Genomic DNA, 23,037 nt, shown 5'->3' with positions numbered 1-23,037 from the left:
CTCTCTCTGATTAGTCTTAGCATGTCATGTGCTGCCCATAAACGTATAACTTAGTCCCATGTAGAAAAATAGCAAGCCGAGAAAAACGCATTTTATTTATTATTTCTATCATGGTATCTTATGGCTGGAACAATCAACTTGTGGACGTTGTGGTATTTTGTTTCGGATAAAAGTCAGGTAGTTAATAATCGATTAATTTTTGCCAAAAACAGTCACCGCGGACTGTTATGCATTTATGTGCAGTGTAAAGTTCCATCGATTTCCCAAACCCATGCCTTCTTTCTACTACCACGCTTCAAATTAGTGCTCATTTCCATTATAAGTGCAATTTATGAAACGAACATTTATTTGTAACTTTGCGGTACAATTATGCCACGGCTACATACTTTTCGATAAAACAACTTAAACGCTACAGATTTTTTTCTGTTTCCTAAGCTTAATACACATTTACCTTACTCACACCTATAAATGGTTCCCTTCGGTTCACTAGCAAAACACGCTCACATCTACATCGCTGGCACACCTACAACTGTTAATAGTCCTATTCCACTCTCTTGCATTGCAAATCCTTCGATATCAAAAATATATCCCTTTTTTAGGTTGAGTATGTTGCTCACTTGTCCTCTCTTGTAATACGTGCAACTGTAAGATTAGATATGCTAGTTTTTTTTAAACTCGTTTTTAAAATGGACGAAGCAAGTTTTTGAGTGGTTGCAAGCAAGTGAAATCAAATAATTTTAAACTTAAAAGTAAGATAAAATAGTGGAATTCCAAAGAGATACTTTGTGTTTTGTAACAGCGGTTCTATCGAGCAGAAGCGCTCATATGGCCATTTTTGTTCCCTTCCTCTAACTAACTACTTTTCTTTGCGTAAGGCTTCTTTCACTTCCATTTCCTTTGATTCCTTCTCTATCACATTGATTTTCTTTGAGAACATGATAACCGTTTTTTGATTATTTCTTCTTTGTAGCAAACTGTTTGAACCGAAGTGTTGATTAAAACATCATTAAAATAAAATGACACATCTTTCCATCTAAAAGACATCGTAATCTAGGGCGTTAAAAACTATGACATTTACAGATTTACAAATATTTATACTGAAACAAGCGTCCACGTTATTTCACGTTGGATGAATTCCTAATTAGCGAAAGAAGCAATATGAACGCACACACTTTGGCATTTTGTGGTTCCCCTTCTACTGGAAAACGGCAGCTCGCTGTTGGAACTGCTGCCGTCGGATAACCCGTTCCTCCTCCATTTGGCGTTTTTCCTCTTGCTCTTGCCTGTCAACAAATACAGCATAAGGGAAAAAAAACAATCAATATTACAAAACGTGATTGAAAATTTAATTCCCATTCGGTGCTAACCTGATTTCGTCGTGGAATTTATTCGTCATCAATTGCTGCTCGATTTTGGCCTCGAAGAAGTTCTTCGCCCCATTCACGCCGACCTCGTCGACGTTGATCTCGGTGAGGCGAGCCAACTGGCCAAGCCCGGAGTCGGACTCCAGCTCGCCGGCACGTGCTTTTCTGTAAGGGTAATATTTTTCCTTTGCATTCATCGGATAACGAATGAGTCACGTCTGTTTAGCACTCACCTGTAAATGAGGAGGAACTCTCGGAAGGAAATCTTGCCGTCGTTATCTTCATCGACTTCTGCGATCATTCCCTTCAGGCCAAGGTGGGTCTGTGGGGCACCCAGTTTCTCCATCATCATCTTCAGCTCGGTTAGATCCAGGTAGCCATCATTGCCGACGTCATATCTAAAGGTAACGGGTAGAGAGAAGAACGGCAACGGATTAAATAGTAGGTAGTTAATCACACAGTCAAAGGAGGCGGGTCTGAGTCATGGTTAGATGATGTGACACGAGGATTCGTTTGTGTTTGTCGCCTGCTAAGTGATGTGAAACTTCCGTAAATGGAAGGTTGGATATAATCTTTGCTGCTACTTGTTTTATCATCAGCATATTAAATGCTTGCAAAAGGCTTCTATGAATATTAGTTCATTCCTATTATAATGCAAAACTGTATGAATCACGAAAGTAAGTCTGCCCAGACGCCTATCATGTTATATACACTAGCTTGATATCAAATGCCATACTAAAAATAAATGGCGTAGTGAGGGTTAATTTCACTCTTGGCAATCTTTTGAAATGACGCCGCTTTCCAAATTGAAAAAAATAAGTGCCTGGTTTTGACGGAGCCGGTGAACCAAATGGAAAAACTTTCCCGGAGACACAGTTTACCTGAAATTAATGATTTAGGCGCAAACAATTATAGTTTCCTCCCATAGAATGCAGGGCTCCAGAAACCACGTGGACAGTTTTTGGGAGATTTTAGACCGCCCATCCACCTGCGTGAACAACCATCCTTATAAATATTATACTTTTTAAAATTAATTGCAAGACAACCAAGAAACGATGGAAACAATTCTGACAAAGAAACGATCCCTTCGAAAAATACAAAAAATACAACATTTTTTCGAAAACAGAGATGAACCAGCCTACGGCTGAAAGTCTCTTAAATAAATAAAACAAACCAACCATCCCTTCGAATAATATCCCTCTCATCTCTATTATGTGAACTGCATCTCATCAATCAACATAATGTCTCCACGACAGGGTCGCAGACACCGATGAATTTCATGGACGGCTATTCTCCTGATAGCGTCTATCGCTTCTGTGTGATGAATGAATCATCCTGTCCACGACTGGGTAAGTATTTACTTGTCCACCAGTGTCGCGAACATAATTACAAATTTAAACAACCACCGGTTAACCAGTCTCTCCCCTTTTGCTCAAGTGTACTTTACTGATCACAGTAGGTACGCATATATCCCACCATCCGGGAACAAAGAGCTATTATGCGATTGACGAATGGAACGTTCTCCTGACTACATACCTATCCATAGTAGGGCGTGAGGACGTTACACCCAAAAGGCACTTGCACTAAAATTTAAACTTGTAATGAGGATAATAACAAAGGAAGTAACTAGTTTTGTTATCAACACGAACGAATAATAATGATTCAAATGGGGGAAGGCATGGCACTGTGTTCAATTACGCATATTGTACTGAGGTGGGGTATGACTCATAAAGTAGATTCAGCAGAAACGACAAACAGACACCTATCAAAGCTGTTACAGGGAAGTAAGCAGTTGATTGCGATATGGCGTTGGGCTTTCTCGAGTAATAGCAATAGGCGTCATCTCACTTTCGTGCCGGTGCCAGTGTGTTGTTTGTGCTTGAGAGGGGATTTGCTTATTCCATCATTCTGCAAGACACCGCAAATCGGTGACTCAGTCTAGACGATTCAGCCACCGCAAACGTGAATGTGGAAATCAATCGCAAGCTCGGATCGGTGTTATTGGAAGCAGATAAAATAAACGTTATTCAATGTTTCTGCTTTCCACGAGTGATACGCACGTGTGGCATGTAATTTAGCTCCAGATTAATTCAATTATTGCGATTACGAATAATAATTAATCATTTTGATAAAAGGTATCTAAATGTTTTTAGATCCATCTTAAACCATTCTATGCAATTTATTTCAATTCCAATATGCTGTTTTGACAACTCAGTCAAAAAAAAACATCAACCGAACGAAGTAGGCGAGAGAAATCAGATCGTAATCTCTCAACCACAGACAAACAGACATAACACATTTAATATTTTCCACTGTAAAACATCGTTACTAAAACACTACAGCCATCTGTTGAGCAACCGCAAAGGTCTTGGGTTCAATCCCCGTGCGCCGCCGGGATTTTCTGAGGCGTCTTCCTTCGTCCCCGGTCCAAGAGTTGATGGGTTGATAGGTAGGGTCCAGGTGTGGGAGCTACCACCCTGGCGTCGGTAGCATTGGCACTCAGTACGGAAAACAAGATCGACGGAAAACAAACCAACGAAAAAAAAAACTGTTGAGCACACTTTCATGGGCAGTACGGTTAACAGATGGCGGTAGTGTGTAAACGTCATATGCGGTGGTACTGCCAACTAAGATAAATTTAGGCTGTCCGTTAAATACATGTTCGATGAAAAACACGCAAGAGTTATGTCTGTTTGTCTGTGAATCAACAATTATCAATTCCCTATGGGTGATCAATTAAAATCGATCATTGATCACTTCGAATTCACTCTGATTGAACCAATCACAATCAACATAAATACAACAACATTCAAATTTTACACTCTCTTCGCTTTTGTAAACAATGAATAGGTGGTAATTGCAAGTTGTAAAATACTAATTGATAAATTTCAGTGGCAATCGATCGGCATGCTTATGAAATCGAAAGCTACAACATAAGTGGTTTTACTCACTCTTTTCCTTCCTTCGAAACGGGGTTATTCTGGTGCTCTGTATTTAGACATTTGGTACGCTTGTTTGCCCAATGGTTATGAAATGATCAATCCGGTATGGATGAAATGAAAGAAATCGATAATTATGATGCATTGCATAATAGAACTGCTCTCGGAATTGTTTGTATCTTCTTGATCGATTTTCCATTGGAAATATCTTTTCCTTTCGCACGATTACAAGGCATGATTATTTGAGGGAAAAGTCACGGTCAATGTTGTAAAGCGATTATTATCACCAATCGCCGATACCGGGCAATTCTTCAATTTCGAAAAAAAAAACTGATGGTCTCTGCGAGCGGATTTTTTTCTTCTTTCGTTTCTATCGGCTTTTCAAGGTGAGGAGTCATTACTTATGAAGACTCTTTCCACTGTTCTTCTATGGGGATGAGGCGGACGATGCTCTTATACAAGTGAGTGAGTGAATACTCAATTAGCGTGCGTCATTTGGGCTTAGTAAGTTCAATTAACAGAAATGAAAGCTACTGAACAAATGTTTCAAACATGTAAGATGTAACAAAGTGGCTGACGGTAGTAGCAAAAAACATCGATCGACATTGGCTCATACGGTAGTAGGTACCTGATGACTGACTGGAGCAAATGTGATGATGTGAAAAAAGAAGTCTAATAACATGCCGCATCGTGAAACGAAAGCGAGAAACATCGAAAATGAAAGGAAAAGTGAGAGATGAAAACTCACATTGGCTTTATTGGTCTATTAATTAGAGACGGCGTAGGCTCTAATCATTGCCGAAATGTTGCTCTTTGTTGGCTTTTGCTTTTGATATTCGGGTCGACTTCATTTGCATGCATACAAAAACCTGAAGTGCATTCTGCCGCCGCGAGAATTAATAAGAACATGATTTTGAATGAGCAATGCTGAGCATCTTCTTGGTGGTGTAGAAACTTTTCTCGGCTCAAATTCACCTTAGGAGCCCTTGAAACGCAACTCGAGGCAAGTGCAAAAATGTTTGTCCGCCACTTCCACGGCAAGGCCTACTTAAGAGGCGCTTGCCCAAGGCAGTGGTAAAAAGCAGCAGCAATGATTGCTTCGATTACCCGGTATACGTTCTGTACGATCTCGCACATTATTTTATTTACCAATACGGTTAAGCGTATTTATTGCAGCACGAGCACGAGTATCCGATTATAGCTGCAACATGTTGTTTTGATTTGTTGTTTTACCTCGACCGGTAACTTGAGTATTGTAAATACATATTTCGGTTTCATGTACAGATGTAATGTAATGAGTATTCTATTACTAAGCAACGCAAAACAATTTCCATCTTTTCGAAATTGGATACAAGTTCTTGAACTTTTGGTGCGTTCAAGCACCCGCGTAATATGTTACCAAGCCAGTGAGTAAATATTTGCTACGATTCAATGATAATGAGAGTAAAACTGAAATACAATCTATCTTATTGTGACTTAGGCGCACTCGGAGATAAAATTACGCCATTTATTTTCATTTGCTTTATCTCACCCGGAGAATGACGAAGCAGCTGATGAAGGAAGTCAAGACGTTTGTACACCGATAAACATAGCATCCAGTGTGTATTACTGAAGTTAATTACATTTTAAATGCACAGATCTCAAACGCTTCGAAATCAGGAAGTCTATTATCACCGTCACGTCACTTCATTTTTTTTTTCATCGTGCCAGAAAAGTGATAAAAAAGTGACGTCCTGAATCGCTCCAGTGCTAGATAAGTGACAAAAAAGTGACGTGACTCGCCATAGGGATTTTTTCAATGATTCTAAACGTTTGCTTATAAACGTTTAATGTTTTGATTATTCTACAGGCTGTAAATTTGGGATTGCGCATGTTTCTTCCTCCTCTTTTTATTTATTTAGCCTTGTGCGTAAATGTTCGCTATAGCATGACTCTATTTCTGATTCGGTTAAGGTATTTATCGAGTTGAAATATTTATTGTCTTTTTTTAGCGTAGAGGTACAACGATGTGCATTATATCTGCTACATAATATATAAATGCAAAAATGACAAGGGTCTGTTCAAATACTACGTAGTGGGGGGGGGGGGGGGGGTATTCATAAACCCAATACTTTGCGTTACGTGATATTTGAACGAACCTCATGATAAGAAAACTCAATTTGTGGAAGTGCTCAAAGATAGGTATTGAGTGACAGTTGGGGCGTAATATTCTAGAAGAATAGTCATAGTTATTTGAATTAATTAATGAAAATTAACATGGACACTTTTATTAATTCAAGAGTTAATTTTCAAATAGCCGTATCTGCTATTATAAACGAAAATTAATACCACCATCATGTTGGGTAGGTGTAGCAGCGCCGATGGTGTAGTGGTAAGCGTGATTAACTTTCACCCCAGCAGGCTTGGGTTCAATCCCATTCGGCGCCGCCGGGATGTTCCAAGACATAACATCTCTGATCACGTAGAGATGAACTAGCCTAAGGCTAAAAATCTCTTTAATAAAGAATTAAAAAAAAAAAAAAAAAAAATCTCTGATCACGCTTTCCTTCGGAAGGGAAGTAAAGCCGTTGGTCCCCGGTTCATGAGTTGATGGGTCGATAGGTAGGGTCCAGGTGTGGGAGCTGCTTTTCTGGCGTCGGTAGCATTGGTGCTCAGCACGGAAAACAAATCAAGGAAAAAAAGTAGGGTAGGTGTTAATTTGTGTGGGCGAGCTAAAATTATGTTTGGATCTTTGCTTACAAAAGCAAATACGGCTATTTAATAATTTACTCGTAAATTAATTTGAAATAATATAAATCGTTTATTATACATAATCTGAAAGAGCTTCGTTTTCTGAGCACAATGATAGCTTACCGATCCCATAGACTTTCATCTCGATTTATAAATCAGGATTTAAAGCAATATATCAACTTCGTTTTTTGACACTAAACTGACAAATTGCTCCCATACAAAGTCCCACCGAGGGGTGTTATGATGGTGATTTTTGCTAATGTCTTATTTAAAATAATTCCTTTGCACTGGAGCTAATATAAAATAATTAAATAACGTTTAGAGCCCATATTCGAAAAAAATATTTATAAATTCTGCACAAATCTGGAATATTACAATCAAGTAGCTATTCCAATATTATGCGATGGTGAACCAGCCCTAGTCTAAAAAAAACCTAACCTGATCCAATATTTTGAATAAACGCTCAAGTTACATTTCAGTCGATATTTTCAATGGATTACAAAAATCTCCATCTTCACTTTCGGATAATCAACCTTTTTATACTGCTCATTATTTACAGTTGGAATTATTATTTTCTGCTTTTGATTTCAACACAGGCAGAAATTAAAAAGAAGAAGGATTGAAATTAAGATTAGTACATCGTCCAAGGTGGAAGGAATTGAGAGTGAAATTTTAGATGGCATTATTCCTTACCATTACTTACAATACGTTATCATTTGACTCGTTGATCGCTTGCCATTTTGTCGTCTTGTGACATTTTCTATTCGCTGGTTAAGACTAAAAGGTAAAAAATAACAATTTTTATGAAAATCCGATCAAAAAGCAAATTGTACTTTAGTACAGTATTTTCTCAATTTTAATAATTTACACCTATCAAAGGAGAGTTAAAAAAGCACAAAACAGGAAGATTTTTTTTTTTCGAGATCTCCGTCAACAAATTTTCAGTAAAATTTTGTATTGGAAAAATCGCAGTGAACGTAAGTAATATTTGTACTTATGGGCAGTTTTTAAAATATTCTTACCAAACAGCACCATTGACAAAACTCGTCATTCAAATTGCTAAAAACACTGCAGTCACTTGTCAGTCTTCTTCTTCTTCTTCTTCTTCTTCTTCGCATTTCAAGCTTATTGCATATCGCATGATTAGCTTTTTGCGTGCTCTCAACTTATTTAGTGTTCTAGACAGTCAGGTGATAGATAATAGGGGCCCTGGTCAAATCTGGAATTTTCTGAGGAAATTCCTAGGGATCTCTGCTTAGAGTTTAGAAAAGAGTTCATAGCAAATTTCAATAAATTCAAAGAGAATTCCTATGGGAAAACCAAACTTTTTGTTCATTGTCTTCTACCCATATTCCATATTTCTTTTTCGGAAATTTCTCTAACTATTATTACGGGAAATTTTCTAAGCTACAACTTTAGGGAATATCGTTTTTCAGCCAAATATCAAATTAAATTGTTATTAATTGTTTAAGAGAATGATTATCTTATGGCATGATCGAGCAGCTGTTCTGTAGGCAACACTGTATTCTGCAGTGTGACATAGTAGCCATGATATTTGTGCTCTATTCTTCGCACCAGAAACACAAATTTTGCCTGCTGTACAGTTGAATGAGCATAATCATTAGACATCAGTGACTTGAATCATTCATAACTTTTGATCCTTACATTTGATTGAAAAGTGGTTTTCAACAGAGTTGTAGCTGGGAAAATTTTCTACAATTACTGCTATCATTTTTAAAAGCATAGTGCTGTGGAGAATTGGTAGATGCATATGAACAAAAACATAAGTTTTCACATAAAGGGTGATACGGTCAAAATTTGGTCAAGGGAAAACGCGTGTAAATCGGTGAAATCGTTTATTTAAAAAATCAAATTAAATTTCTTTTTCAAGTTCAATTAGTATAAAATTCAGCAAAAATATTCAGTTAGGCTTCCGCTTTTCCAAATCCGAATTGCCGGGCCTTACGCTTGACCCCTGCCATCAGATTTTGTACAGCCACCTTGTCCACCTTCTTCGCCGCAGAAAGCCAGTTTGCCTTGAACTGCTGCTCGCCCTTAGCAGTTTTTTTGGTCTTCTTTAGGTTCCGCTTGACAATAGCCCAGTATTTCTCAATTGGGCGGAGCTCTGGCGTGTTGGGAGGGTTCTTGTCCTTGGGAACCACCTGCACGTTGTTGGCGGCGTACCACTCCATGGCCTTTTTACCGTAATGGCAAGATGCCAAATCCGGCCAAAACAGTACGGAACAACCGTGTTTCTTCAGGAAAGGCAGCAGACGTTTATTCAAACACTCTTTCACGTAAATTTCTTGGTACAGATGGCTTGCCAAACCAGATATTTCTTTGCGAACTTTGACAGTGCTTGAAAACATCTGCTACCTTTCCCCTTCCTTTGGCCGTATAAAACTCCTGTCCCGGAAGCTGCTTGTAGTCGGCTTTGACGTAGGTTTCGTCGTCCATTACCACGCAGTCAAACTTCGTCAGCATCGTCGTGTACAGCCTCCGGGATCGCGCTTTGGCCGTCGTATTTTGTTTATCATCGCGATTTGGAGTCACTACCTTCTTGTAAGTCAATAGTCCGGCTCGTTTTTTGGCTCGATGCACGGTTGTAGACGATACACCCAGCTTATTTGCGGCATCTCGGAGAGAGAGGTTAGGGTTTCGCTTGAAACTACCGGCAACTCTCTTTGTCGTCTCAGCGGCTTCCGGTTTTCGATTTCCCCCCGATCCAGACTTCCTGGCTGTCGACAAACGTTCCCCAAACACTTTAATTACATTTGTAACGGTTGATTTGGCAACTTTTAGCGATTTTGCCAACTTTGCGTGCGAGTAGCTCGGATTTTCGCGATGCGCGAGCAAAATTTTGATACGCTGCTCTTCTTGCTTGGACGGCATTTTGACAACTGAAGAGTGAATTCCAAAATCAAAATAGGAGCAACATTCTACACACACACACCTTCAAAATGAGGGGTGTTCAGGTTTTTTAAATGCAAAATTGAAAGAAATACGTCAAGTTGATATTGACCAAATTTTGACCGTATCACCCTTTAGTATATAAAGTTTAAATGGTTTGTGCCAAATCAGTTTCTTACTAAAGTAGTTATAATTTTGGGAGGCTAAGCAGGACCCAATTTGTAACCGTTTAAGCAATGTGGAGCGAAAATTTCAAATTTTGCTTCAGTCTTATGTCTATGCGTCACTAGTTTCCAACAAACAGAATGACTTAATATTTTAGAAAGATCATTACGACCCGATTAGAAATTGTGTGAGCACTGTGTGGTGCGAATATGTTAATCATCCCCGTTTTTAACGTTTTTTTAAGATGTCATGAACCAACTGGAAAATCCACCACGGAATTGACAAATCAAAGTTGCACTTTCATAGTTCTTCTATTCTTCACGGGAGCCAACTTTGATTTGCCAATAACCCGTGAACATATCCAGTGCGATAATACGAATAACTCTGAATTATTACCGCATGCCGCAGAAGCTCCGACATGCTCTTCTAAGAACCGCAGCAGCAGCTATGTTTACATGCGTGGCGTAGCGTACAAAGATAGCAGAATGCCGCCTACTGCGTGGATTGTAAAGCATGCCGTGATCGTGAACCGCGCGACGTGTGTGACTACGGCTGCTTACTGAAGAAATGATGGCGAAAGTGAAACATAAACATGATCAGCTTACTTAAAAAAACGATAGCATAATATCGCAAACATTTGAGTGAACAAAGTAGAAACTTTGCCTGCCCAGGGGTAATTCAAAAGTGACGTCCACTCTTGAGGGGGGGGGGGGGTTGTAATTTGTGTCACTACCTGTAATAAGTATGTGAACATGAGTGGCACAAGAGGGAGGAGTAAAACACTCTATAAACATATAGACGTCATATTTGAATCACCCCCAACACACCTCCCAACGCGGAAGCTTGCTGTGTTTGGATTTATGCTATTCCGTCCGAAACTGCCCTCCCGCAGATGGACGGATCTTTATTTTTAGATTGCTCCATGCGCAATGAGGAAAAATGAAATCGATAAAGTCAGCCAGCTTAGCAAACATTTTGGTAGTGTTTGAAGTTTTCAATTCAATTTCCTGCAAAATATTTGAATAGTAGGCACGTATTTCTCGGTATCGACTGGTTTATCAGTGTGGAAGTAAATTGGATCGCACTCCAAAATGAAATCGTACAATTATTAGTCATTAATGACCGATTTCAACCGCTCACTTTTCTGACCCATTCAAAGTCTTGCTATGGTCGTTTACCGCATGATATTGTGCAGGTATTTACGATCAAAGTTTAACGTGTTCTTCCGCTAGCCACCACCGACTTGTCAGCCAGTTTGTCTACTCTTATGCAATGAACCGAATAAACCAGTGACCAATTTTGGCACTCAGGCATGTCTCGTCGTTCGTTTGCCGTTCCCATTAAAATGCGTATAAAGTGTTAGCATTTCCGCCCCTGTCTACCTGACGGTCACACATATCCGTGGCGGATTGTTGTCGGAATTTATTGTTTCTTTTTTTTCTTGATGATGTTTTAGAATCGTCACACGCTAGTATGTATTGTTTTTCAGGTGTTTCACTTTTTCAAACCTTGTCACCCACCATACAAAACACACAAAAGGCTATCGAGTTCCTCCTCGTAGTGCTCTTCTTGTCGTGTTCTGACCATCATCGTTTAGGTACCGATATGATTCACACATATTAAATACGTACACAGGAATTGCCCTCCACTCGCGCGTAACGCTAACAGGTTGAGCATAGCAAATTGCTTTCAATCACTCCGGCAATCAAAGGCGGCGGCGGCTGTATCGTATTGTCCGCGTAAACAGGAGCTGCTGGGATGGTTGAATGGTTTTCATGTGAACAATAAAATAATAGAAACAGAATGACCGTTTGATAATATTTTATTCATACATGGCCGTTGGACAGTGGAATTGAAAATGATACTGATTTGAAGAAATTGTTTTATGAGTTGAATGTTCATTGGAGCTGTTAGCCGTTATATATAAACTGTTCTTCCTGGTTGGCGTTGATAGTTTTGAATAACGGATCAAAAAAACTGTTGGCAGAATTACATTTTTAGAGACACTTAACGGACGAAAATTGGGTTCATCATTGAGGTATTTGTATATTCGTATCTGCATTAAACATGAAGCCAAAATCCTCAATTCCAATCTCAAAACATAATAATAAGAACATAAAGAATTGTGCCACACCAACTTGGACAAAAAGATCTCCAAGCACAATCTCACGAACACTTAAGTCCAACGTCCATTTATAAAAACATGAAGAAGAAGAAGAAACAAAAAGGCATCGCGATATCACAACACAACTACTTAAAAAGGCATCGCGAGGTCTCACGCAGGGTTACTTCCACTCACTTCGCTATAAAAAATGCTTCTCGAAATTATGGAACCACCGGATGCTACAATAATACTGTGTACTTGCCAGACACAAGAAGGGCTAGGATAGCATGTATTTGATACATAAAACCTGTCAATCTCGCATTCAGTGCGTCACAATCAGCGAATTCACGACTCGTGAGCGTTCACTCAGAGTGAGCGCTTACGAATCGTAAAATCGCCGACTGTGATGAACTGAAAGAAATAATGACAGGCCTCATGTGTCAAACACCTAGTTTACAACCCCTTCCTGCAACTCACAAGTACCAATCATCACTACAACATCCAACGACCGCACAATTCCGAAAAAAAGTTTTTATAGCAAGTGAGTGGAAGCAACCCTGGTCTCACGTATAGTTTTGTGCATCTACACTAAAAAAAGTTTTCACTTAGTTTCTATTCACATAATATTTTTCCAATAACAAAAATAATGATTGTTATCTGAATATCACATAGCATAAGAAACTCTACATGAGAAAACATATAGATATGTTGTGATTTGTGATATATGTGATTTAGTAGTGCAATTTCCAATTATGGGATCACATGAAAGTTATATGGAATTCACATGGATATTTTCCACTGGTTATGTGATTTGTGCTTGAAATGCGAAGAAAAAGAAGAAGCAAGACAACATATGTTTTAAAATATCATCAAATATTTCTAAATACCAACATTTAGTATTCTGATAAACTAATACATGTAAAAGATAGTGTTTTTTGCGCTCAAAATTGTTTGTTTTACGGAACGGATACTTTTGTTTTCAAATCCAAATCAAGAAAATTTAAATTAAAAAAAAAGTGGATATATTCAGTAGTTCATCGTTAACCGTTATATGGAAAAACACAAACATGACCTCATCAAGCGACAACAACCTTTGTTTGGTTAAATTTGGGGTCCCAAACAACTGTGCACAATTTGAGGACAATTCGTTGTAGCTCGGCTTTCCGCATGCATTTGAAATTTGTATGGAAATCAGTATGGGAGAACCTGCTTTTTTGCATTTTCATTCCTAGAGACCACAATTTCGCTAGAACCATGCAACTAACCATAAACAAGGATGTACGATGCTAGATTGTCTCTAAAAAAACTTATAACTTCAAATATTTATGGTTTGAATTAAATGTCGCGAAATCACGATTTCTGCCAACACTGCCGCAAACTCCGAAATTATTGCAATTTTTAATCTGACTTCCATTGGTACAGCGGCAGGTGTTGGCAGGAAAAGTGATTTTTGGCATTTAATTTGAAACACCGATATCTTTTTTTAGAGACATTATAGCACCGTACATCCTTCGGCAAAGTTGTTAGGCACTTCCTGGGCTATACTTTAGTTACATGGTTCAAGCAAAGTTGTGCTCCCTAGGCATGAAAATGAAAAAAAGCAAGTTTTCCCATACTACTTTCTATACAAATTTCAAACGCATGCGGAAAGCCGGGTTACAACGAATCGTCCCCAAATAAATTTTATTTGTTAACTGCAGCAGGAGCTTGTGTTTTGTGTAGGAATAGGAATTTGAGCGGGGTTCTCTCTGTTTATACTCTTTAGTATGACGCACTTGATATAGATGGCCCACACCAACTTACGAAGAGCTACTGATTCCGATCAATAGTGGTGCAGCTTCTTCCTCTTTCTATGGATGCTCGTGTAGGCTACAGCTCGCTGATTGCAGGTAGCCTTTCGTTGTGTACTGGAGAACACCACCACTCACCACGCGGTGATTGAATAAACACCCTTTGGTAAGATCGAATGGAATTAAACTTTAAAATCTGTGTTAGGCAAATTGCTTTTCGCAGGCAATCGGTGATAATTTTAATTATCATAGCAACAGTTGCACATTCGTGCAATTTTCGATAGTGACATTTTGAAAAATGATAAAGTTTTAATTGTAACAGATTCGTAGACAAAATTCCTATCGATTGGCGTATAAAGAAGTAAAATTCATCATCTCTGGATCAAAATCAGTTCACTTTCATGCCGCGACCGACTTTGGTTTTTGAAATCACACCCCCAATGTTGCCTTAAAGTACATGGTATATTAAATTTAAACATACCTAGATAGAGTTGGAATTAGGCGTAACAGCTTTTGTAAACAATGACTTCTCTCGATGATTTTTAGAAGTTCAATGCATGCTTACGCCAACCAACATTACCGTCGGCTAGAGGAAGTCTTACCCTACCTGATGGTGATGTTGATTTGCGTAAGCGAGCCTTGACTTTCAAGACATCATCGAAAGAAGTTATTGTTTACAAAAGTTGTTACGCCCTAATTCCAGCTCTATCTTGATATGGGAACTGACATCCGATTGATGTCCTTGACAATTATCCAAAAAAAAAATACTCTTTTACAAATTTATGGTGGTCGCGCCCACCGGACAACACCACATACGGTGAGTTCCAAAATCCGATCAGCGGTTAAGGCCAGCCTTGGTAGCTAGCTGCTTGCGGGGAGCCTTTTGTTGTGTACTGGAGAACACCACCACTCCATTGAATAAACACCGTTTGGTGAGACCGGATGGAATTTAACTTTGAAATCTGTGTATCTGTGAAATTTTAATTATCAAAGCAACAGATGCACATTCGTGCAATTTTCAATAATGATATTTTGGAAAAATGATAAAGTCTTAAATTTAACAGATGCGTAGAAATATATCTAGTCGATTGGTGATAAAATTATTGAAATTCGTCCAGGGGCAGCTGAGTTATTAACGTTCAAAATCTTTCATAATTTTGTTACATGTTCCATTTTCGGTTTTCACAAAGTGTACGCCCATATAGAAATCACAGACGTAGTCCTACGTCAAAAAAATATTGTTTTTTTTCCATTTGATTAAATAATTATGATGACCCTCCCTAATATTCAGCCTAGGTGGATCGCCCCCTGGAAATACTATAGTTCTACAGTAATTATCCGATTTTGTCAGCCCCTTTTTTAATCTTTTCATATGTTCTACGCATTCCTTGCGCTTTTTCAGCGGTTCTATTGCACCAAAGTATACCTTTAACAACCATCTTGAAGATAAATGAGAAAGATTTAAATTATAGTTATGTGAAATTATCGAAAAATAAAAGTCTGATGCGCGGAGGAGCTGACAAAATCTGACAGGCTGAGTTATTATAGAAAGAGAAAATTGATGAAGAGAATCGATCAAAGCAGAAAGGAACATTTGAAATGTTCATTGAGATTGTAAATATTACTAGTACAAAGGCGGTACGTTTCACACTTTATACCCGTCATCGAAAAATAACACACTGTTTCAAGGTCAGCTGAATTAATGACACATCAAATGTGCTCGTCGTGTTTGCTGCGCGATTGAATGTTAATTTGTGATTTTCATATTTAACCAAGCAAGCATCGGCCGTAAAACCGATCGCAAATTAATTAAAAGCAACCGATGTATGTCGATTCTTTTTTGTCCGACTAGTGGCCACATATAAATTCCAATTCGCACAACATCACGTTAAGTGGTTGGTTGAAAAATAGACTGCAGGGAAAACAATATTTTTCTAATGGGTCGCCCAATTAGCAGTGGTAACTGATACTACGGGCCGGCACAGTCAAGGGCTATTAAAACCGCGTGACTTACAGGGAGACAGAAAAACCTGCAAGGTTTTGCTCATATATCATCCATTCGTCAACCTCGTCGTAATACATGACGCTGCACGTATCAGGGTTACTTCCCCACAACCGTTGCCATCAGCAACGTACGGGCCCTTATGCAATCTCCAGTGCGAGAGAGCAGCGTGTCTGAATATTCCAATTTTAAGCTACGTCTGTCTATCTGGAATCATCTATGACCGCGTGAGAGATTACGTGCGAACCTAACCCTGTTTCAACCAGCCACCACCTGTTTTCAGTTGACTAAACTAGTCAAATGCATCGTTTTAACACTAATTATCGCTCGGCAAATCTACAACCACACTAGGTACGTTCCCGTACTTGCTTTTTTTTAACTTTTGGTGTAGGTTACTGCAGCTTTCTGTAAGTCTGTAAGAAATTAATATGGTGCAGAAAAGCAAGTAAGGGAACATACTTACATACTGCAACAATTTCAGTCTGTGTGTTTATGTTTAAATTCATGACATACTCGATGTGCCAAGAGATGCATCTATTGGCAACAAAAAATATTGCTTCGAAAGCACATGTCAATGATATTGGTATTCTCTTCATGTATCAGTGACAGGTCCATTGACTCTAATACGCAGTAGGTAATCGAAATGCAGTAAACATGCTGATGTAAGCAGCAAGAAAATAAAATTTTGAATGCATACAGGAAATCTACATCTGCATTACCAAGTTCTGGGTCTCTTAAGTACAAGCTGCGGACGTGGTGACCAACCGCATTGTTGATTAGATACCATATGCGTGCTGGTACCATATGTGAACTACGTTTTTCTTCCTGTTTCGCTTGCTTTGTCCGATGCCCAGCCTGCTGTGCACGGTCATTGTGTTGCAACCGTATGGAGCCGCTTTGTTGCTTCCAAAAAGTGTCACGCATTGTTCCCTAATCAGTAGCCAAGATGGAGATAGTTTTTGTTTTCCAATTATTCAACCGTCAAACTCGGCTTTCTGTGGTGGCCTGTCATTCGAGGGGTTAGGTTTCAATCGAGAGAGGTTATGAATGTTACGTTGTTGCGTTCGCTGTGTCTCTGTATGGAAAACATGCTTAATTACGAAACACTTCAAACCTTCACAGCACGAAAAATGCTTAAGGTTCGATAAGGTCCTCTCCACGAGCTACTGAAATTGATAGATTACGCGCTTAAACTACGGTGCCAGCCAATTTTGGTATGGAGCCAAATTGATACATAATCACTTCATATTTAGCGGCTCCAGTTGATGCCAGTCGATTGGTGAAAGAAAGGCAAAAGGCTGTTCAAACGAGAAGGTCTGGTAGGCAGGAGATGCCATGCGGGTTAGTCGGTCGACGATTGATTGCATAAAATTCCTGCTCATCGCAGTAAGCGACGATCATCGGAGCCATCATCGCCATTCGAGTGGGTACGTGGGAAAACTATTGAACAGGTGAGTCTGTTTTGGTGTGAGAATTTTTTTTGTTTTGCGTGTGAGCATTTGGTGGCTTCGTGACTACCAACGTATGGACTGCAAAACAAATGCGCCACTTATGTATAAAAATGTATGCACTGCTGACGGATCGAGATTGTTTATTTGTGCGAACGCTTTAGTTAATGTCAATGGAACATCGATGGCACACAAATGAAAACGTGAAGTGTATCGATGGTATTTGTACGAATCAAGTGTGACCTAGTAATTAAAGCGAATGCTTTTATACATTATTGAAAATGAAATTTAATCCACCTTCCCAAGTATGAAGTAGGAGTATGAAAACAGCATAAACATAGCAAACTCACTTCATCATTTCTGGATTTCATAAGATAACAGCTGCCTGCTTGTTTTCAGAACCTTGATGCTCATTAAATTAATCGAGTCAGATTAAGATTATTGCTTCGAGCTTACCAGTGCAAGGCAACTAGATATAAGCACCAGCAGTAGCTACGTCTCAATTGACTGATTTGGTTTAACTAAGCCAGTCGGATTGGTTCACCTTCACCCTAGATTTCTCACACATAACCGAGCGAACGTACGCGAGTTTGGAATCTAGCAAAGCACTCTTATGGTGGAGTGATTCCAGTTTAGCACGCAATCCGAAGGTCGTTCTAAACGATAAACAAACATAAACAACGAAAAGAAACCATTGCACGAATTTGCTCGTCATTCCGATACAAATTCGAATACCTATGTTTTCATTTCGGTTATTGCGTTATTCGCCGGATACGAAATCGATTTGCTCTGCATTGTTCTGGGTCAACGAGAAGCGGATTAGTTGACCTTCTTCACGCTCATTCATGACATGGGTAGGCGTGTGGGTTGTGATGCGCTCTTGGTATGAAATCAGCTGGCTCGCGATGGCTGGGTGAAAGGTCAGTTTTTATGTATCGATCGAATTAGAAGCGAAGCGATGTGCCTATGTGCATGCGTTAGACGTTGGACGGGTAGGAGACCAAAACGTGACACAATAAACCACACCACATAAGGGAAACCCTGCAGGGCGTAATCGATAGAATCAACTCTTGCGGTGAGCGCAGTAGAGAATTGCAGTACGCTAAGGCCAAAGCGTTGCAAAAGTCGCAGCAGGCCAGTGATTGCTCAATGTAAAAACAATTTGAATTGTAATCAATTATGCTTTGTTTTCCATTTCCTGTTCAGAAAAGGGAATGCACATAGCTTCTGTATGGAATATACTGTGGCAAATTTGGTATTCGATTGGTACAATATATTTTTCACTCAATCTTTTCGACTTCCGGTTCCTTTGCATTGTTGGTTCAAAAATTCTCTTCAGTCAGATTGCACTGCTGTGTAGGGACACATGGCTGCATTGATGGCTCAGTACTGAAGTGATTCGAAAATTAATCACTGCAAACAGGTTTTCCAGCGTTGCAAATCTGCAAACCACGATCTTTCAGACTTTATTGTTCTTCCTACTCACCTACACACCAACACATTCGTACAAAACAAACATGGCTAGCATGTGATCCTGATGTGATTGTATGGTAAGCGCAACTGTGAAACGAAACACGGTGCAGAGAGGTGAAGAAGGATCTGGAAGCAAGAGGCACATCGAATCTCCTCCCGACCGACGCAGACGACGACTATAGTACGTAGAAACGTGACCTTTGGCAAAGTCGATTGATTTTATCCTGCGGCTATAGGGTAGGTGCACCAGCTATGGCTATACGTTCCTATTATGGTGTGTTCCAATGGAATTCCTATAGGTCATAATTGAAACATACCATAACAGGAATATATAACGATAACTGATACACCTACCCTACTTGGATTCATCAAGATGGGTAATGAAAAACATGAATGGCATAGAGATGAACTGCCGCTCACCGTAAGTCGGTCCCAGTTACGTTTTTGTGAAAAAATTTTAGTGGAAATGGTAACTAATCACTTATATTTTCATAATACTTTTCATAATACGGTGTACAGAGATTAATGGTTTGTTTGTTCTTCTAAAATTAGATTGCTATTAATTCTAAATAAATAATTTATGTGTGTTAGTTAAGTATGTCACCAATTGAATGCCTAATTGATAATTTAATAAATACTTAACCACTTTGCAATGACCACACACTTAGAAATAATTAATATTACACGTGACCAAGGTGACTACATATAGGTGTTCTAATGTGTCAAATTCATTATTCAGCCATGTTGAATTTTTGTATGGGACAGCGACCGAGTTTGTTTACAATTTGCTTTAAAACCGCACTTTTCCCCCCCGCGACCTCCTCGCCTATTTAGTGACAAAACTGTATCACCATTTATATACCCACCATGCACGTGACGGATTCTCTTTTTGACATAAAGGAAGAGACGTAAACAAACTTGTCATATACAATTCTCGCGTAACATTTGAAAATTGCCTATCCTCGTTGATCGATTCTCTTCATCGATTTTCTCTTTGGTTTACGACGGCAACATAACCGAATTTCTCGCTAAGCTCGCAGGACAGTTCGACAGAAGATGATGTTAGCATGCGCCTGAAACAACACACTCAATGGAAAATTCATTTGCAGTCGGGTTATTCGCAAAAGAGAAAATCGATGAAGAGAATCAATCAACAATGATAGGCCCTTTTCTCGTGTTGCGCGAGAATTAAGTGCTGCGAGACTGAAAAGTTCGTTATTCGAAAAATGTTCGTTTCAATGAGCTGAATTTCGCATCTGTTATGGCTTAATTTTATGTCAAAATTGACGCTCGTACACACTTAATTTGTTTTGACAAGATTCGAACAGCCAAGTAATTCTGCAATTTATTTTGCTGAGATTCAGTAAAACGATTGCCAACACTCAGCTAATACATTAGATTTTTTCTTGAGATCTCAGCTAACAAAAAGCCATTTTGCAGAGATATCAGCTAACCTAAATGCCGAGATAATAGGCTCTTGGAGAGTTTACCGAGCTAGATTGAGTGTATATATGCAAGTCTCAGGATACCTACATTTGCATGATATTTTCTAAGTGTGCAATTACAATAGGAGATGTTCAAATTAAACCAAAACCACTAGGGTCAGTGTTGCTTTCAAATTTGAATACGTTGGATTTTGATGCTCATATTTATGTGTATTATCTGCATAAGTAATTGCAAATCAGTACACTTTATAAATGTGTAGATTAGAATGTTAATCCTTTTATCCTTTTAACTTTTCACTTCCTCTTTAAAAATTTGATTTACTCATGTTACCAACAAGCCCGCTAATCGCCCTTTTCGCAATGTAAGGTTAATAAACTGCCTTCATTCGCACAACAGTCTCATGTCCTGTGGAATTCCTTTTTACATGGGTTGTACGAATAGCGGCCGTATAGAATTTCCAAACTTAATATAAGCATCCAACCTTATACGATCAGACTGATATTACGTAATACAGTAATTACCCGATTTTGATCAGACTTTTATCTTTCAATAATTTCACATAACCGGAATTCCGAATCGTCCTCCATCAGCTTCAAGATGGACGCTTAGGGTATACTTTGGTGCAACAATTCCACTGAAAAGGTGCATGGATTTCGTAGAACAAGATTTTCAAAAAGGGGGCTGACAAAATCTGTATATCATATGCTGTATGTAAAATTTATTAGTCTAGTTTAGTATAGTCTGAATGTAATATTAATGCATAAATGGCAATTAGCAGATTTGTGGATTGATAGGGTATAAACTGCGTGTCAAAACAATAGAACCAGCTGCCATGTTACAAACTTAGTTTTTTTTTCGCCAGCCAGCCAGATTTGCACAGCCGAGCGTTCGACAATCAGTTTTACTGAGATCTCAGCAAACATGTCGTTTGTTTGCTGAGATTCAGCAAAACATTTTCCGAGACTCAGCAACCAAACGTCACTTTTGCTGAGATCTCAATAAATCAGATTACTGACCACTCGGGTGTGCAAATCTCGTTAAAAATTGCCGAGATTCGGCAAAAAAATTAAGTGTGTACAATAACTAAAACCGATGAAATATATTGATTCTAAATATTTGTTATGATCTATTAGGGAATCATTTTTTTGCAATCCAAAGTATTATAAAAATTTAATTCAACAGTCTTGAGATGTGAGGGAATCTGAAATATAAGGTATCCCTTACTGAAATAGATGCAACTGGTTCGATGCACAATAAATTTACCATCAGGGATGAACATAATCTCAACATTTCACGGAATTTAATTAGTAAAATTATGTTTATAGAGACACAGGAAATTACCTTAAGTTTCAGTTATTTAAAAATAAAGACATGGTGCGATGGTGCGACCGAACATTCGCATTGTCAGTTTTTATATTTTTTCTTTGAAGTTCAGCAAGATTCAATTGTGTAAATGGAAAAAAAAATTCAACGTTTACGATTGATGATGATGATGATGATGATGATTGTTTTGTTTTTATTACAGTCACCTCAACACATTTTTGGTCATTTTCTCCGGGATGAGATTTGAACTCGTGGCCTTGAGCGCTAACCATTACGCAAGGTCCCCATATTAATTAATTTTACATTTTTCGTGGCTTCTTGTACGAAAGTTTTGTCTGCTGTCAACTTAGGCTGTATTTCATTTGGTGAATTAGCGGGCTTCATCGTTACTTGGGTAGGGCCAAAAATTAACACAATACTCTATTATTTGGCCTTTCCTTAGCAGTCCACTAGAAGATACAACCAAAGCATTTCTAGCTACCATGACCAGCTGTGTCTCGTATCCTGTCATTTCTCACAAAAGTATGGCTACGGCTGTTGAGGTGAGACAGGAAGTGAAGCAACTGAAAAGATGAAACGGAAAATTATAGGCACTCACTTGGAGAACGTCGCCTGATAGTCCTTAATTTCCTTCCGCGAGAACTCGTGGAACTCGGTGTAGACGTTGACGACACGATAAGTGTGTTTCACCTCTTCTCCATTTTCCAGAGCGGTGTTGATTTGCTGACGACGGTTCAGGACCGAGAAGAGCTCTGCGTCAGCTGACATTTTTTAATGTTGCTACCCTGGGCTCTGTTTTACGCTTTTGTTAGAAGATCAATAACCACTCTATGGCTCCTTTTCACTAGCCGAATGGAAACCGATAGTACACGATAAACACGCCTACTGCGATACCCACAGTAAACACAATCACGGTTTCACTCACTTATTGTTCGGATTTTCCCAATTATTTTATTCAAATCGGTTCTTCTTCGCTCTTATGGGGAGATGAATGCAGTTTAATTAAATTGCATTCGACACATACGATGATGAGGATGAACCTTGCTGACTTATTATTGTTGCACTTTTTATCTTGTTTCCCCTGTTTGTAAGCACCGGGAGATTGCACGCTCGTGTATGCAAATTTAAATACTACTACGCCGTATTACTATTGAGCTTGTACCGTTTGAACAAGGGAGGCTGTGTTTTTTTTCTAGCCTACTATTGATTGCCTGACCCGTGAGCTTTTGTGAGAATTAGTAAAGAGCGGTAGTATGAGCACTGTTTTTAAGATGATAAAGGTGCAAAAAAACAAGAGAACCAGTTCCGAGCTACCGTCTCTGTTGAAAGTAGAAGTAAAACTG

General features: G+C 38.9%; 1 protein-coding gene across 1 annotated transcript; it reads right to left on the bottom strand.

Moving 5' to 3' along the window:
• Nucleotides 1-307: 307 nt before the first annotated feature.
• On the bottom strand, nucleotides 308-23,034 carry Swip-1 (EF-hand domain-containing protein D2 homolog Swip-1). Its single transcript, XM_065222960.1, has 4 exons — nucleotides 22,293-23,034; nucleotides 1,598-1,762; nucleotides 1,368-1,529; nucleotides 308-1,283 (listed from the first exon to the last, which is right to left on the bottom strand). Exons 1-4 carry the CDS (start codon nucleotides 22,460-22,462, stop codon nucleotides 1,196-1,198), a joined length of 585 nt encoding a protein of 194 aa, XP_065079032.1. The 5' UTR covers nucleotides 22,463-23,034; the 3' UTR covers nucleotides 308-1,195.
• Between the last annotated feature and the right edge of the window lie 3 nt (nucleotides 23,035-23,037).

This window comes from Ochlerotatus camptorhynchus, unplaced genomic scaffold (genome assembly GCF_037179485.1).
Source record: "Ochlerotatus camptorhynchus isolate MF236.1 unplaced genomic scaffold, CSIRO-AGI_Acam_v1.1 ptg000182l, whole genome shotgun sequence".
Classification (NCBI taxonomy): domain Eukaryota; kingdom Metazoa; phylum Arthropoda; class Insecta; order Diptera; family Culicidae; genus Ochlerotatus; species Ochlerotatus camptorhynchus.
Note: the sequence above shows the minus strand (reverse complement) of the source record. Positions and strands in the feature narration are given on the sequence as shown.